The sequence below is a fragment of the Solanum verrucosum genome, unplaced genomic scaffold, assembly GCF_900185275.1.
Source record: "Solanum verrucosum unplaced genomic scaffold, falcon-dt-bn FXZP01000278.1, whole genome shotgun sequence".
Taxonomy (NCBI): Eukaryota; Viridiplantae; Streptophyta; class Magnoliopsida; order Solanales; family Solanaceae; genus Solanum; species Solanum verrucosum.
In genome coordinates this window covers 4,202,186-4,216,752 of record NW_026020332.1, presented here as the reverse complement: position 1 = coordinate 4,216,752, position 14,567 = coordinate 4,202,186, and the positions used below count along the sequence as shown (strand labels likewise).

The window sequence follows — 14,567 nt, the reverse complement described above, 5'->3', positions numbered from 1 at the left end:
ATTTTAGCTTTTAATGGGACTCCTTAGCAATAGTTTCACTATTTATTTAAAATGTCAATATTTTAATTTGTTAAGGATTGAGTTATGTATTTATTTTATTTTGATTAATTTGAAAGAATACAAATAATTAATAACTGAATAGAGAAAATCATGGAACAAAAAATTTCAAAAAAGGTAATTTTTTTTAAATTTAACATCAGTTACGTTTTTGAAAGAGCATATGTTGCCATTTTTCTTTCTAGCGTTTTTTTCTTTGTTCTTAAGAATTTCAATTTTTTTTTTGAAAATAGTAGTTTGTATTTTATATCTTATATGAGTGGAAGTGTTGGAAAATTTCTAATGCCCTCTGTTTTGGATATTTAAATGTTTGAACTTCTTTGAATATGTGTTCATCCGAAATGTATTCGAATACCTAATGATATGTATAACTAATTTAAAATACAAAAAATGTTGGTATTGATTTATGATGAATACAACTCTTTGGCATTCTAGTTCAAGTACAAAAATAAAGGCAGTTGTGTAGTATATACCAAAATATAAATACAAATTAGTTGTAGATCGAAATGATATTGAAAAATACAGTTGTGATGAATACATAGAATACGTTTATTCAAAATAAATTGTATTTATATTTCAATATCCAATTTTGTTATATTATTATTTCACTTTAAATTTGCTGAAAGTATTTTCTAGCTTAGTTTTTATTTCAAATATCAGGTTGTATTTCAATATCATTTTGTATATCAAACGCAAAATGAATACCAATAATGTTGTATTCCCCTTCTTGTGATATATTCGTCGCACAATTTTATATATTATGTATTCATAAAATTATATTGCTTTAGCCAAATAAAATACAAAATATGTCTTACTAAGTTTGTATTTCAAATATCAGGTTGTATTTCAGTATGATTTTGTATTTCAAACGAAAAAATGAATACCAATAAGTTTCCATTTCCCTTCTTATAATGTATTCGTCACAATTCTATAAATTATGTATTCAATCATAATATATAGAATTGTGACGAATACATTATATACCTATTTAAATTACTACAAACTAAAAAAGAAATACAATATTTTAAAATAAAAATACAAATGATGAGTAAAAGAAAAACAATTGACAAACAAAAATTAATATGAATACAATTGTGGTATGAATACAATTTTGTAACCTTCTTATTTGACTTTGTCTTTCTTCTTCTTCTTCATCTACTGTGTTCTTTTTTCTGATTTTTTTCATCAAAACCGAATCTGAATCCGTATTCACTTGTGCATTAGTAACCCTATAAGCAAAATTCAAAATTATTAAATATGAATGTATAAAAAAATCAAACAATATATGATGTATGTGTGCTAATGTAGTTACTACAATCTACTAAATCTCAAATATGAAAATAATTTTTTTGATAATTTGAATTTCGAAATTATCAAAAATTAGAATGTATTAAATATCAAACAAAATAAACATACATATGAATTTCTAGATTCTCCAAAATCTGAAAAATTAAAAGAAAATCACAAAAAGAATCGAAAAAATTGAAAATCATAACTATTTGATGAATAACTAAACAAAATCACATAAAAAATGAAAAATTCGACTGGAAATCCGTAATATATAGAATCGATGATTTAAACATCAAATCAAAATAAATCAAAATGGATAATGAAAATTACCTTGCCAATCGAGAAATCTGCTTGAATTAATAAATAGATTTCATTTAACAATAAAGAAGACTTCTTGATGAACAACAATTTAGCACCTTGAAGAAAGATAAATTTGAAACATTAAAGGTGGGGAAGACGTGAAAAGTGGGGAAGAAACGTGAATGGAGTTGAAAAAAGGTTAATGTGTATTGGTTTAATTTTTTTTTCTTTAAACGGTTATTGATATATAATTTGGTCCCAATATAGGACTTTTTCCATAAATAAAATTAATTTTAAATACTAAAATCTGAATACATATTATTTTATAAAAATATTGTCATTCTGCCATTTTAAATAAATATTTTAAAGTGTTGTTATTTTGACTAATTATGTTAAATATTATGACTTAATTGCTAATTTATCCAAAAAAAAACCCAACAATTTACTTTGTAAATATTTCGTTTTGTATTCAATTTCACTGTATCCTTTAATCTTATTAATTTAACATAATGAACGTTGATATTTCAAAAACAAATAAATTGTACTCATGTGAATTTTACCCTTTTTACGAAAATTTCTATTCATTTAACATTTCTCAAGTTTAGCTTATCTCACAGGTAAGTGAAAATATATTTGATCACATTTTCAAACATCGTATAGTCGTAAAAAACCGAAAAAATGAAAAATTGGAAAAAACCGAAAGAAACGACTAAAACCGAAACCGAAAAAACCGACTTTGCGTGGTTTGATTTGGTTTTTAGATTTAATAAACCGACATAATTGGTTTAGGTTTTTTTTTTAATGAAAAACCAAATCAAATCGACCTATGTACACCCATACTTTTACAATAGAGCTTGTGGGTTTTGAATTGAGCTTTTGTCTCTATCGACATAATATGAGAAAATGATCAAAATGGTCCTTAATGTATTGAGGTTGCTTTATTTTGGTTCTTAATATATTTTAGGTGATTGAAATAGTCATTCATGTATGACAAAATGTGTTCAATTTAGTTTTTTATCCTAAACTTTACAATTTACCCCCAAAAAATGTTAAATATAATGGTGGGGCCCACATAACTTACCAAATCCACCATTTTTACCATCTTTATTAGCTCAAAGAAAGAGTTTCATGTTTTCTAAAACACCATTTTTTTCTAACATATAACCACACAATTACAAAATAATTGTTTGACATGTGAATTTTTTATGAATTCATCACAGCAAAAGACACAAATAATTTTTAAAAATTTCACAATAGAACAATTTCAAATAGATCATAAAGCATTAGTAGAAAATACTGAGAGCTCTCATACTTGAAAAAAAATCATCTACTCATGCTTTAGATCGGTATAGCGTATATTGCCAAAAGACATACAATCATTGAGCTATTTTCCACAAATAATAAAACATAAAAATATAAAATAATAATAATGGGAGATCAGTAGAGTAAAAAAGAAAGGTGTTATCTGTCACTGTTCAATCAAAAACACGGACCAATTTTGTTCATCATATCTCCCAAATACTATAATTATTCAATCTTTTTACAATAATTATTTTGTAATTGTGTGGTTAGATGTTAGAAAAAATGGTGTTTTAAAATCCATGAAACTCTTTCTTTGAGCTAATAAAGATGGTAAAAATTGTGGATTTTGTAAGTTATGTGAGGCCCACGGTTATATATAACAGTTTTTTGGGGTAAATTGTTAAGTTTAGGGTAAAAGACTAAATTGAACACATTTTGTCATACATAAAGGACTATTTCAATCACCTAGAATATATTAAGCACCAAAATAAAGCAACCTCAATATATCAAGGACCATTTTAATCATTTTCTCGCATAATATCTATAGGAATAAGCAGCATAACTCATGTTATATTATTATATGAACTTATGTCAAATGAAAATTGTTTGTTATTTCGGTGCTAGAGGTATTTTCGGCCACTTATTGTAGGCATAATATTTATGTGCCCTTTAACTTGGCTTCAACTAGCATCTATGCTCTCCAAACTATAGGTGTGTAGAAGTAGACATTTAAACTAATGTAAAGTTGAACAAACAGACACACACATTCTTTCTCCGATAGAGGGAGTAATAATTAACTAGTTTCAAACAACAAAGGATGGATATCTGAAGATGAGGTACTTGTGTTTGTCCATGTGTAGTTAACTTCTGATATCACAGTTCTTTCTGCTGTATCACCCTTATCCAGTTGAAAATTTGTTACTGCTGCAGCTGGCATTTGTGATCTGATGGCTTCCAATGCTGTGGTTACTTCCTTCATAGTTGGCCTGTTCTTTCCATTCAAGTTCATGCAACGATACGCTATACTAGCAGCCGCCATTATATCCTCCTTTCTACCTTCCTGTGAAATTTTTGTATAGATAATCGTATCAAGGAGATTTCTCTCTGTTGCCAAAAGGAAGTTTGTTGCTAAACTTCTGTCTTGGTTTGTTGTGGTTGAAATTGCTTTCTTTCCTGTTAAGAGTTCAGCAAGAACAACTCCGAAGCTATAGACATCACTTTTTTCAGTATATTGGCTGGATTGGAAGTACTCAGGATCTAAATAGCCAAATGTCCCTTGGACTCCGGTCGTTAGGTGAGTTTGATCAATTGCAATAGACCTTGAAGTGCCGAAATCTGATACCTTGGCACGGTATTTTTCATCTAAAAGTATATTGCTTGATTTGATGTCCCTATGATAGACTGGAACAGAAGTTGCTGAGTGTAGATAAGTCAATGCTCCAGCTACCTCTGTGGCAATTCTCAAACGCGTGCTCCATGTAAAGGGAAACTCATTGTTCTCATTATGTATGAGGCTGTAAAGTGTGCCATTAATTATGAATTCGTATACAAGTAGAGGAACTTCTGTTTCCAAACAACAGCCGAGTAGCTTCACCACATTCCTGTGATTGATTTGTGAAAGAACAGCCACCTCGTTGATAAACTGATCCAACTGGTTTTCGTCTACCAGCTTGGACTTTTTCACTGCTACAATCTTTCCATCAGGTAACATGCCCTTATATACCGTACCTTGACCTCCACGACCAAGTATGCGATTTTCATTGAAGTGGTCTGTTGCCTTCTCCAGCTCTTTAGCAGTGAAAAGTTTTCCTTTGTCAATAGTACCTTCATTATTGGATGATAGCTGCTGTTGTAGTAAGAGGCCGCCATTTCGCTTAAAAAACTTTTGTCTTTGTCTTTTGTTCCTTCTCTTCTTGACTGTTTTGTACAATAAATAGCTCAAAGACAGTAGTAGAAATACTCCGATACTTATGGATACACCTGTGGAGATAGGAGTGACGAGAGTTAGCCAATAAGCAAGAATTCTCTTTTTTGAAGGAAATTTTCGTCTTTCTGCAAGTGAAAAGGGTAGAAAGGCAGAGATAGATAACTTTTGGAACCACAAAGCATCAAAATAAGGATGTGTACCATTTCCTTGATTTAGTTCTGACAGTGTTGAGTTTTCAAATGGCTAGGAAGTAATACAGAAGGTGACTTACTGAATAAAGCGATTGTGGGAGATCGCTTCATATAGATTACCATGTCTGTGCAATTGGTGCATCGTTGAATGGCTGATAACATACAAAACAATGTTAGAATGATATGCACCAGGGAAATACATACACTAAATATAAGTGCCTAATTGACTCCCTCCTATGCTTTTGAGGAAGTTATGTGAATTGAGTTCTTTTTTCTACTCTCAAATCTTAGTTTTCGAACTCAATAGCATAAGATTTCCTACAGTCAACTTAATTTTTGTACTAACTTTATCATATCATTGTGAACTTCACATACTACTACTTGGATCATAATCATGAAATGAAAGAGAAATGATGCTTTAGATTCTAAATGCACTAATGGAAGGGAGGGAAGGGGCAGTTCTGTCATACATGCATTGATCCAGTCAAAGAACCTGTTCCAGAGCGATTACTCCACACCCGGCCCCAGTTCTCTATACTCTGTTCCACAATCAATCCCACATCCATCTATTTGAAGAAGGTCCAATTCCGCGCTCTTCTAATTACTCAGAAATGTTCAAGAACTCCTTTACATCTAGTGCTCAATGAAGCCCTATTTTGAGAATATACAAGAACAGGTCTTGTTGGCGATACGAGTGTGATAGAACGGAAAAAATTAGGATTACTTTATACAGAATATGGTGTACCTCAACTTGACCCTATTCTGTTCTACCAGGGGCAAGGCCTAAATTGGATACACAAAAAATTCAACCTATGCTAAAACTACTTATGTTGATTGATCTAGAATAGTGTTCAATCTAGTCTCGTAAACGTAGTCAATCTTTCTCCTAAAAATTATTCACCTGACCTGATGTGCATATGCATGATACTATTGAATGCAACAGAGAGTTAACAACTCCACATATATATCAAATGATTACGTACCTTGGCATCCGTTAGAGAAGTATGGATTTCCTTGTGTTCCATTTCCACAGCGACACTGCAAATTTGCCACAGAAGTACCATCTTCCAACTTAACAGCAGCCTCAGATTTGTCGCAGAGCAATCCGGCTTCTAACTCTTTGGCTTGGAGAGTCCAGAGCCAAACAACAGGAGCATGACCAAGAAAAACAAAGGGCTGTGCAACTTCATCTGGAACCCAAGTTTGGTCTACCAAGAAAACTGCACTACATCTCGGGTAAGCACCTTGCTGAATCCCCGAGTTAGTGAAGTTAGCTTTGTATGAACTTAGATCAAAAGGGAAAAGAGATTGACAACAGTTGATGCCATAACATCCTGTCAACGTTGCCCCTTCACTACAGATCGATGTACACCCCGAGAGAACATTTTGTTTCTGTGTCACAAGACCATTTCCACAACCAACAAGCATCAACTTATTCCTATCCTTCGCGTAATAAAAAGGACTTCCAGACAAATCTGTCCCCGTTGTGATGATTTTACTACCTTCACTCGATTTGTTGCAAAAATTCACTATTGAAACTGAGGTAATGATAGTTTGGTTTTCAATTGACACAGATATCACCTCACTTTGAAGTTCAACTTGCAGAAATGAATTCAAGAAAGGCTTAGGAGGATCATGACTTTTATCGCACTTGATCAAGTACCACGAGTTAAGGGAGCAACTAGCACTCAATCCAAATGGATATGGAATTGTAAGGTTACCACATCTCTCTTCACAACCAGGCTTTGCAAGAGATGTAGCTGCTGTTGAATGATCTAAAACCATAAGCCATGAAAGAAGCAACAACAAACATACAAATTCAAGATTCATTTTGAAAGTTTTTCTTAGAATTGAACTAATTCAAAATCTTGAACTTTGTACTTGTAACAGATCAAGCTTTGTACAGGCATATCATTGTCTTAGTTGTCTTGTTGGATCAAGTCATAAATTGAGAAAAGAAGTTGTTTCAAATATATATTTATTTGTCCGGAGTCCACATTTGAGCCCCGATTAAATCCGGATCGCGCACTGCACGGCCCAATTGGGGGTGACGCTCGTAATAGGATTTTATTCTCCATATCCAGGGCTTGAACTTGAGACCTCTGGCTAAGGATGAAGCAGTCTCACCACTACACCACAACCCAAGTTGGTTGTTTGAAAAAAATATTTAAGAATTGGTACAGGTTGATTAATTGTTGCACCAAGACTTGGTCTTAGAAGAAAAACAATATTTTTTATGTAGAAGTCAGATCCTTAATTGCTTAATTAAGTTCAAGTTTTGTCCTTCCACTTGAGCAGTGGTCATAATTAACCTTCAATTCTTATGCCAGCAATTATCTTATATTGTCAACTGCCGGCTAGTGAATTTAAATAATTGCAAATCAACAAGACATGATTAAAAAAAATAAGGAATGAGTAGGGACAAAAGTTATATTGACTATACCGTCTAGTAAACAAATAATGGTGAGACAATTTCGAATAAAGAAAACTTATAATATTTCTTGTAATTTTCAAGGAATATGATAGTTATATATTGTTCATGTTTAAAGAAAAACTACTTAATTACACAAATATGTCTACCATATTCACTAATACATATTATCTCAATATCAATTTTCAAGTCAGATACATCTAAATATATGTATATTTGCTATCATATACACTCTGAAATACAGATGCATAGGGAGAGAGGCGAACGAGAGAGTATGTGTATCCTAGATACATGTGAATCACACTAGATACATGTATTTAGAATACCACATACATTCTGAGATACAAATAATTAGGAGAGAGGTGAGCAAGATAGGAGAAAGGCGAGTAAGAGAGTTAGATACATGCGAATCTACTTGAATATAATGTATATTAAATAAATTACACCTAATTTTGACCTCATGTATTCAAGATACAATGTATCTGAGGACCAAAATATGGCACAAATGATAATTTCAAAAATTCATAAAAAGACACGTAATTAAGTCCTAAACTAAAGAAATTTATGTTAGTTGCCCTTCTTCTTTTTTTCTTTTTTTTAATCTCATTGTCTTATTTGATACTCCAAAATTAAGGGTATTTTTATCCTCATTAGGATATCTGTGCTTTCCAAGTAGTGAATATAAAACAAATAAATAGACTTGATAGAGAATGAGAAGAAATGCAATTTATTCATATTCTTAGGAGCTGATACAACAACGAATCCTAACAGCAGCTTGCGTTGTATGGTTGTTACCTATTGTGTGTTTGTTTTGATTGTTACTTTAAATTTTATTGAATCATATTGATAAATTCATCTTTAGATAGCGAAGAGAAGTCTGATTTTGTGTAACGATCAATTTGGTGTAAACACTTTGTTATCTTATTTCTTTTTCTCATTTTGTCTTCACTTATTAATCCTATTTTATTCTTTAGCCTACTTTTAATAGTAGCTCTACCTCGTATCATATTTTTCTTATAAATGTATCTTTCAAATTGTTGATGTCTGTCATTGTCATTGTGTAATGACGGAAAATGATACAATCTATCCAAACGAATGATATATTCATTAAAATAATACAGTAATACGATACAATAAAACATAATATACGATATATTATGAAATAATACGTAACAAATATTAGGAAAGTGATACAACAACTAATCCCATACATAAGACCGTTTCAAAATTATTCAGATGCATTACTACCTGAATCCAGTAGGACCACCACCCAAAAGAAAATACCAAAAAAACAAAAAGCAAACCAACCCCACCAAAAAAGAAACACTTCTTACCTAACGAACTATACGCGGAAAGAGCAACTGTATTAAAGCACAGAAAGAAGAAAAAATCGTCAAAAGTTGAGAATGAAAATGAAAATCTTGAAAAAATGCAGCAGCAGAATATGTCAACCAAACTTAGCTACATGTATTTCTTCTGTTATATCCAAGTTTCCAAGAACGTGTGGCTATCAGGATTTTTCACTAAAGAGATTCAAAATGTGAAAAAGTAAACACACGAAGAAATCAAAAAATATTCAACATCTGCTATAGGTACATAAAATATAATTTTAACCATGTGCAGTGCTTAAAGTTAGTTTTCAACCCCTCAACCACCAAGTTAACTTCTAATCTTACATTAGGAAGTTCAAAATCAATATATAGACATAATTTTTTTTTAAATACCTTATATATTTGTAGTGTAATCTTTTACCAAAGGGGTTCGGGTGAAACCCTCGGGCCTCGACTACCTCTAGGTACTCCCCTGCATGTATAAACAATATAATTTTCTACCGAAGGGGTCCTATTAGCTCCGCCTCTGATGTGGACAATTATACTTTTGAAGACACGTACTTAATTATATGAGAAGCTTCTTTGAAGTTATTCAGTTGACTGACTCTGAAAACATGTTTCTGTGAAACTTTCTAGTTGACATAAACTTCATCATGACTTAAAAGACCTCAACAGGCTTGTGAGGAAGTGAACAACTTCAATTCCAATTCCAAAGTGAAGAACCAAAGAAATGCAATAAATTTTCTATTTCAAATTCTTAAACCATACATAGAATTTGTCATGGAAAACATCCCAAAACTACAACTGGAACGTACACTTTCAATTCCAACATGCTTTCCACAGAGAAACTCAGTACCAAGCACTACAGCAACATCAGACGGAATTTCTTTGAGAAACAGCAGCAATAATACAAGAAGTTCTAGTCCACAACATGCTGTTGCAATTCAATTTAATCACGGAATCGGTCAAGCTGAAGCCACAGTACTTCCTTCTCCCATTCAAAATGAATCTGTCTCTAGGCCTATTGCTCCTGCTCCTCAGACGCTTCCCACTTCCTTTCTTAGGCCCAGTTAAGCAAAACAATTTCTCAATGCTTCCAATTTATATACTCACGATGTACGTCTGTTTAAAAAGTAATAACCCTTTCCTTTTTTATTGTCAACATTTTAAGTTCAGCTTTCCACGTGACATGTTTAACGCCACAAGATTAAAAAATATTTTAGTACATTTGACGTAACTTTAATTTAGGACTATAAGATTGTAAAATCTTCTTTATTTTCTTTTAACTCTATATCAAGTCAAACTAGGTCATTCATTTTTAAACAAAGGGTATATATGCTTTGTTTTTTTCCTATGAACGGGTGAACCTGCGGAAGGTAAAGGTTAGTTAGTCAGATTATGGATGTGAATTTAACTTGAGCATATTCATATCGAAAAGACTTTTAACACTATTAGTGCATTTTAACATGTTGTAATTAGCTGCTTTTCTTTTGGATAGTTAACTCTAGTTTCTTGCTTAGATGATCTTAAAGTTATCTGTTACACTGTCAGCGTATAGAAGTTGAACCGCGTTATATATTATCTGGTGAACTCTCAGGAAATGAATAATCAGATATACTTAACTGAATCATGAACATGAATAATCATCCATAAGACAGAAACCTTTAAGCGAACTTCACAAAAATACTCCTTCATGAACACAAGATGATACAACCAAACTGACAAAGGGAAAAAGTAGAGTATCGTCTTTCTCTTTTTACACGATTAATTAACAGAGTAGAGGCATACCACTTGCAGGGACTAAACCAATAAACCTTACCATGTATGCGCCACTCTGCCAAGCAGCATTAGGCGGTAGTTGGGAAAAGGCTAGAAAAATTTTCAGTCTGCATCCTGGTGCAACATCAGCCAGGATCACAAAAGGGTGGGAAACTGCTCTTCACATTGCAGCTGGGGCTAACAAGGTTCAGTTTGTCGAAGAACTGGTTAAACTTATGAGTCCACTGGAACTGGCACTGCAAAACAAATACGAAAATACTGCACTTTGCTTTGCTGCTGCATCGGGACTAACAAGGATCGCAAAAGTTATGGTAATGAAAAATCGATTCTTGCCAATGGTGAGGGGCAGCAAGGGAGTCACACCACTGCACATGGCTGCTCTACTAGGCCACAGAGAGATGGTGTGGTATCTTTATTCAGTGACAGATCATCAGTATCTAAGCAAAGAGGACTATATTAACTTACTCATTGCTACTATAAACTCCAATTTATTTGGTACGAACATATTCTGGTTCCAAATTTCTTTTTGAAAATGGGAGAAACTTGATAAATTTAATACAGCCATTTCACTTGTTTTGATAAAGTTGAAACTCCAAGAGGAACTTAACACATATATTTACTTACAATGCTATTAACAGATGTTGCTTTACATATACTTCAGCAGATGCCTGAATTAGGCATTGAACGAGATCAAAATGAAGACACGATACTCCATGTCTTAGCACGAAAGCCCTTGGCATTTTCTGACAAAATTGGATTTGGAATCTGGCAAAGACTTGTTTATGCATGTAAGTATCTTCATTTGTATCAAAATCGAAATGAATCAGATATATATATTTTGTATTTATATATCACTAGATTAATGGAACTTCCGATTAATGGGACTTCCTATAGATGTATCTGTTCATTTGCAGAATAGATCAAGCAACATGTCCAGCAGCTCAACGGAAAAAAACAATACCAAGGGTATGTAGGTATATTTATTCCAGTTGTAATATTTAGCTTCTCTGTAATAGCATTTATGTATCCAACTGATCATAAACATTTTGGAAATGCAGCATACCTGATCATCACAAGGGTAATTCAGCATCTACTAAAAACAATCGGTATGGAACGTATGACATGGTCCCAAGTTCTTGATTATTATTCTCTGTACCTGTGAAAAGAAACACCTAATCTGGAGTTTTTCAACACTAGGAGTCAGAAAAGTTCTCGAGACAAAATTAATGCACTTACAAGCCCTTGAATTGGTAAAATGTTCATGGAAAGTTCTCTTGTTGAATGATTCACAAATTGGGAACTTACTTAGAAGTCCTTCGCGGCCATTGTTTGTAGCAGCAGAGTTGGGAAATTTGGAGTTCATAGTAGAGCTTATTCAGTCTTATCCAGATATCATCTGGAAGGTTGATGAGGAAAGCCGGAGCATCTTTCACATTGCTGTCATTCATCGACAAGAAAAGATCTACAAACTAATCTACAATATAGGATCACACAAAGATATAATTATGTCCTACAAAAGCACAAATAATGAGAACATTTTACACTTGGCTGCAAAGTTAGCTCCTACAAATCGACTTGGTATTGTATCAGGTGCAGCACTCCAGATGCAACGAGAGTTATTGTGGTTTAAGGTAATTTTTCCATGTCGATTAAAGCTGCTTTCCTTCAAGTGTAGTTTCTTTCTATATTTCATTACGTATTACTACTTCTGCATGTCTAAAGGAAGTTGAAACAATTGTTCAAGCCTCATATAAGGAGATGAGAGACTCAAGGGGTCGAACACCAGGAATGCTGTTCACCGAGGAGCACAAGGAATTGGTCAAAGAGGGAGAGAAGTGGATGAAGGAAACTGCATCATCTTGCATGCTTGTTGCTGCACTAATTACAACAGTAATGTTTGCAGCAATCTTTACTGTGCCAGGAGGGAACAATAACGATACAGGCACCGCTATTTTTCTTAAAGAGAAAGCATTCATTATTTTCTCTATGATGGATGCACTGGCATTGTTTTCTTCAGTAATCTCTATATTGATGTTTTTGTCCATCCTCACTTCACGCTATGCCGAAGAAGACTTCCTATGTACTTTACCAAAAAGGTTGATCATCGGCTTCATCACGCTCTTTGTTGCTATAGCAGCAATGTTGGTAGCATTTTGTTCAAGCTTTTTCATTGTGCTTGGACATCAAATGACCTGGATTATCATTCCAGTGGCAGCACTTGCTAGCATTCCTATAACTTTATTCGCATTTCTGCAATTTCCTCTCTTGGCTGATATGATCACATCTTCCTATGGTTCAGGAATATTCACTTTTACAAGTAAGGATACAATTTATTGATTTTTTATAAGTGCGATGTTCATCTTCTTGATGCAAAGAGTATTGGAAATCCTACGGAAAATACTTGACCACGAACATAGTAGGGAATTCTTCAAAGCTCCTTAAGGACAATTTCACCCAGTGTAGCTGTATGCCTCAACAAGCATAGTATAAAACTAGGAACATTGTGGCAAAAGTGAGAAAACAAATTAAAAGTACAGTCCTGTCTAAAACTAAAGGAATGCTAGGAGCTCTAAGATAGATTCAGCTTCATGAGCAAGTTCCATTCTACACCATGGGTGTGCTGTCAAAACTTTTGGAAAATATTTTCTCTAGCAGAATACATTGCTTAAAAACGAGAAAAATGACTTTTTAAATGGAAGTAGGAAAAACAAGTTTACGAGTGACATTCTACATTCATCATGTCCTCTCCACCCTCTGACCTAGCTCATCTTTGTCCACACACTCTGTAGCTGGCCCCACCACCTCTCATATTATTTGTCTAGATTACAACAACAACAATATATCAGTGAAATTCCATAATAGGGTCTGTTATCTCGTAAAGGTAGAAAGGTTGTTTTCAAAAGACCATCCACATCAAATCCAAGTACAATCGAAGGAAACAATAAGTTTGTCTAGATTATATATAAATAATTTAAAACAATAACTTTTCATACATATGGAACACAAAAATAAATAAATTAGTAACTTATTTATTTTCCCGAAAAACATTTTCCTTCGTACCGAAAACACCCCACAAGAGTAAAACAAAAAGGTATTGTTAGGTTAGTTCTGAGAGATGGAGGGAGGGAGTAGCTGAGAATTTTCCCCAAAGCTCCAGAAATATGTTTTTGCACAAATGATGAGATACAAAAAAATATATATATAAAATTAAATGGGTACAAATAGTACTTAATATATCGCTCACGCAATTACCATTTATTAGTTACCAATTTAATACCAAATCAATCAATAACTTATTAATTAATTGACAAAATAATATATTTAAAATCGATATCCATTAAATCTAATCGTTAAGCATAATTATATATCTACTCATCACAATAAGCAGCCCTTAAAAGAGAGTACTATTTTTATCACCACTCATCAATAATAACCATTGGAAATTGATTTTAGGCCACCAAAACTAATTTATAAGTTCTACACCACAATTATTTTTATTTAGTTGGTTAAATTATAATATATTTTAAATATTTTTTTAATATAAATACAAATTTGACACAAAAATTATTGAGTTGTACAAAAGCTTTCACTATCTATCATGCTTTCCAACTCCCAACAACCACCATTAATACCATTGAATTAGGTTTAAAAAGGAATAATCAATCTCACACATGCACAACCATAAATACAATTCATAGATTAGCCACCAATTATAAAATTGATAATAGCATAGGGTTTTTTAAAAAAATGTTTATCAAATAACAGTAACACATATCATGATATGTTCACATACCACAACTTGTTAGAAAAAGACATTTATTTTAATTTCTTGAATGGGCTAATTAAGTTCATATCATACATTGTTTTCATCATCTAACGTTCTTTCTTTTTTTGATTTATATTTATATTTATATTCGGTGAGACATTTTGCTTGAATGGCATAAGTTCATATTATTTGA

At 32.7% G+C, this 14,567-nt stretch overlaps 2 protein-coding genes and 1 non-coding gene across 3 annotated transcripts; 1 reads left to right on the top strand and 2 right to left on the bottom strand.

The window, feature by feature from the left end:
• Nucleotides 1–2,948: 2,948 nt before the first annotated feature.
• On the bottom strand, nucleotides 2,949–3,033 carry LOC125836784 (small nucleolar RNA U54). The gene has a single exon (XR_007443478.1). It is a non-coding gene; the product is annotated as a small nucleolar RNA U54 (small nucleolar RNA).
• A 505-nt stretch (nucleotides 3,034–3,538) lies between these two features.
• Nucleotides 3,539–6,982, bottom strand: LOC125836414 (wall-associated receptor kinase-like 1). The gene is made up of 4 exons (XM_049515584.1): nucleotides 6,972–6,982; nucleotides 6,051–6,922; nucleotides 5,148–5,219; nucleotides 3,539–4,929 (listed from the first exon to the last, which is right to left on the bottom strand). The coding sequence occupies exons 1-4, from the start codon at nucleotides 6,980–6,982 to the stop codon at nucleotides 3,743–3,745; spliced, it is 2,142 nt and encodes a 713-aa protein (XP_049371541.1). The 3' UTR covers nucleotides 3,539–3,742.
• A 2,532-nt stretch (nucleotides 6,983–9,514) lies between these two features.
• LOC125836672 (ankyrin repeat-containing protein ITN1-like) lies at nucleotides 9,515–12,982 on the top strand. Its single transcript, XM_049515876.1, has 7 exons — nucleotides 9,515–9,898; nucleotides 10,627–11,103; nucleotides 11,247–11,396; nucleotides 11,503–11,574; nucleotides 11,667–11,714; nucleotides 11,806–12,239; nucleotides 12,331–12,982. Exons 1-7 carry the CDS (start codon nucleotides 9,610–9,612, stop codon nucleotides 12,943–12,945), a joined length of 2,085 nt encoding a protein of 694 aa, XP_049371833.1. The 5' UTR covers nucleotides 9,515–9,609; the 3' UTR covers nucleotides 12,946–12,982.
• Nucleotides 12,983–14,567: the final 1,585 nt, after the last annotated feature.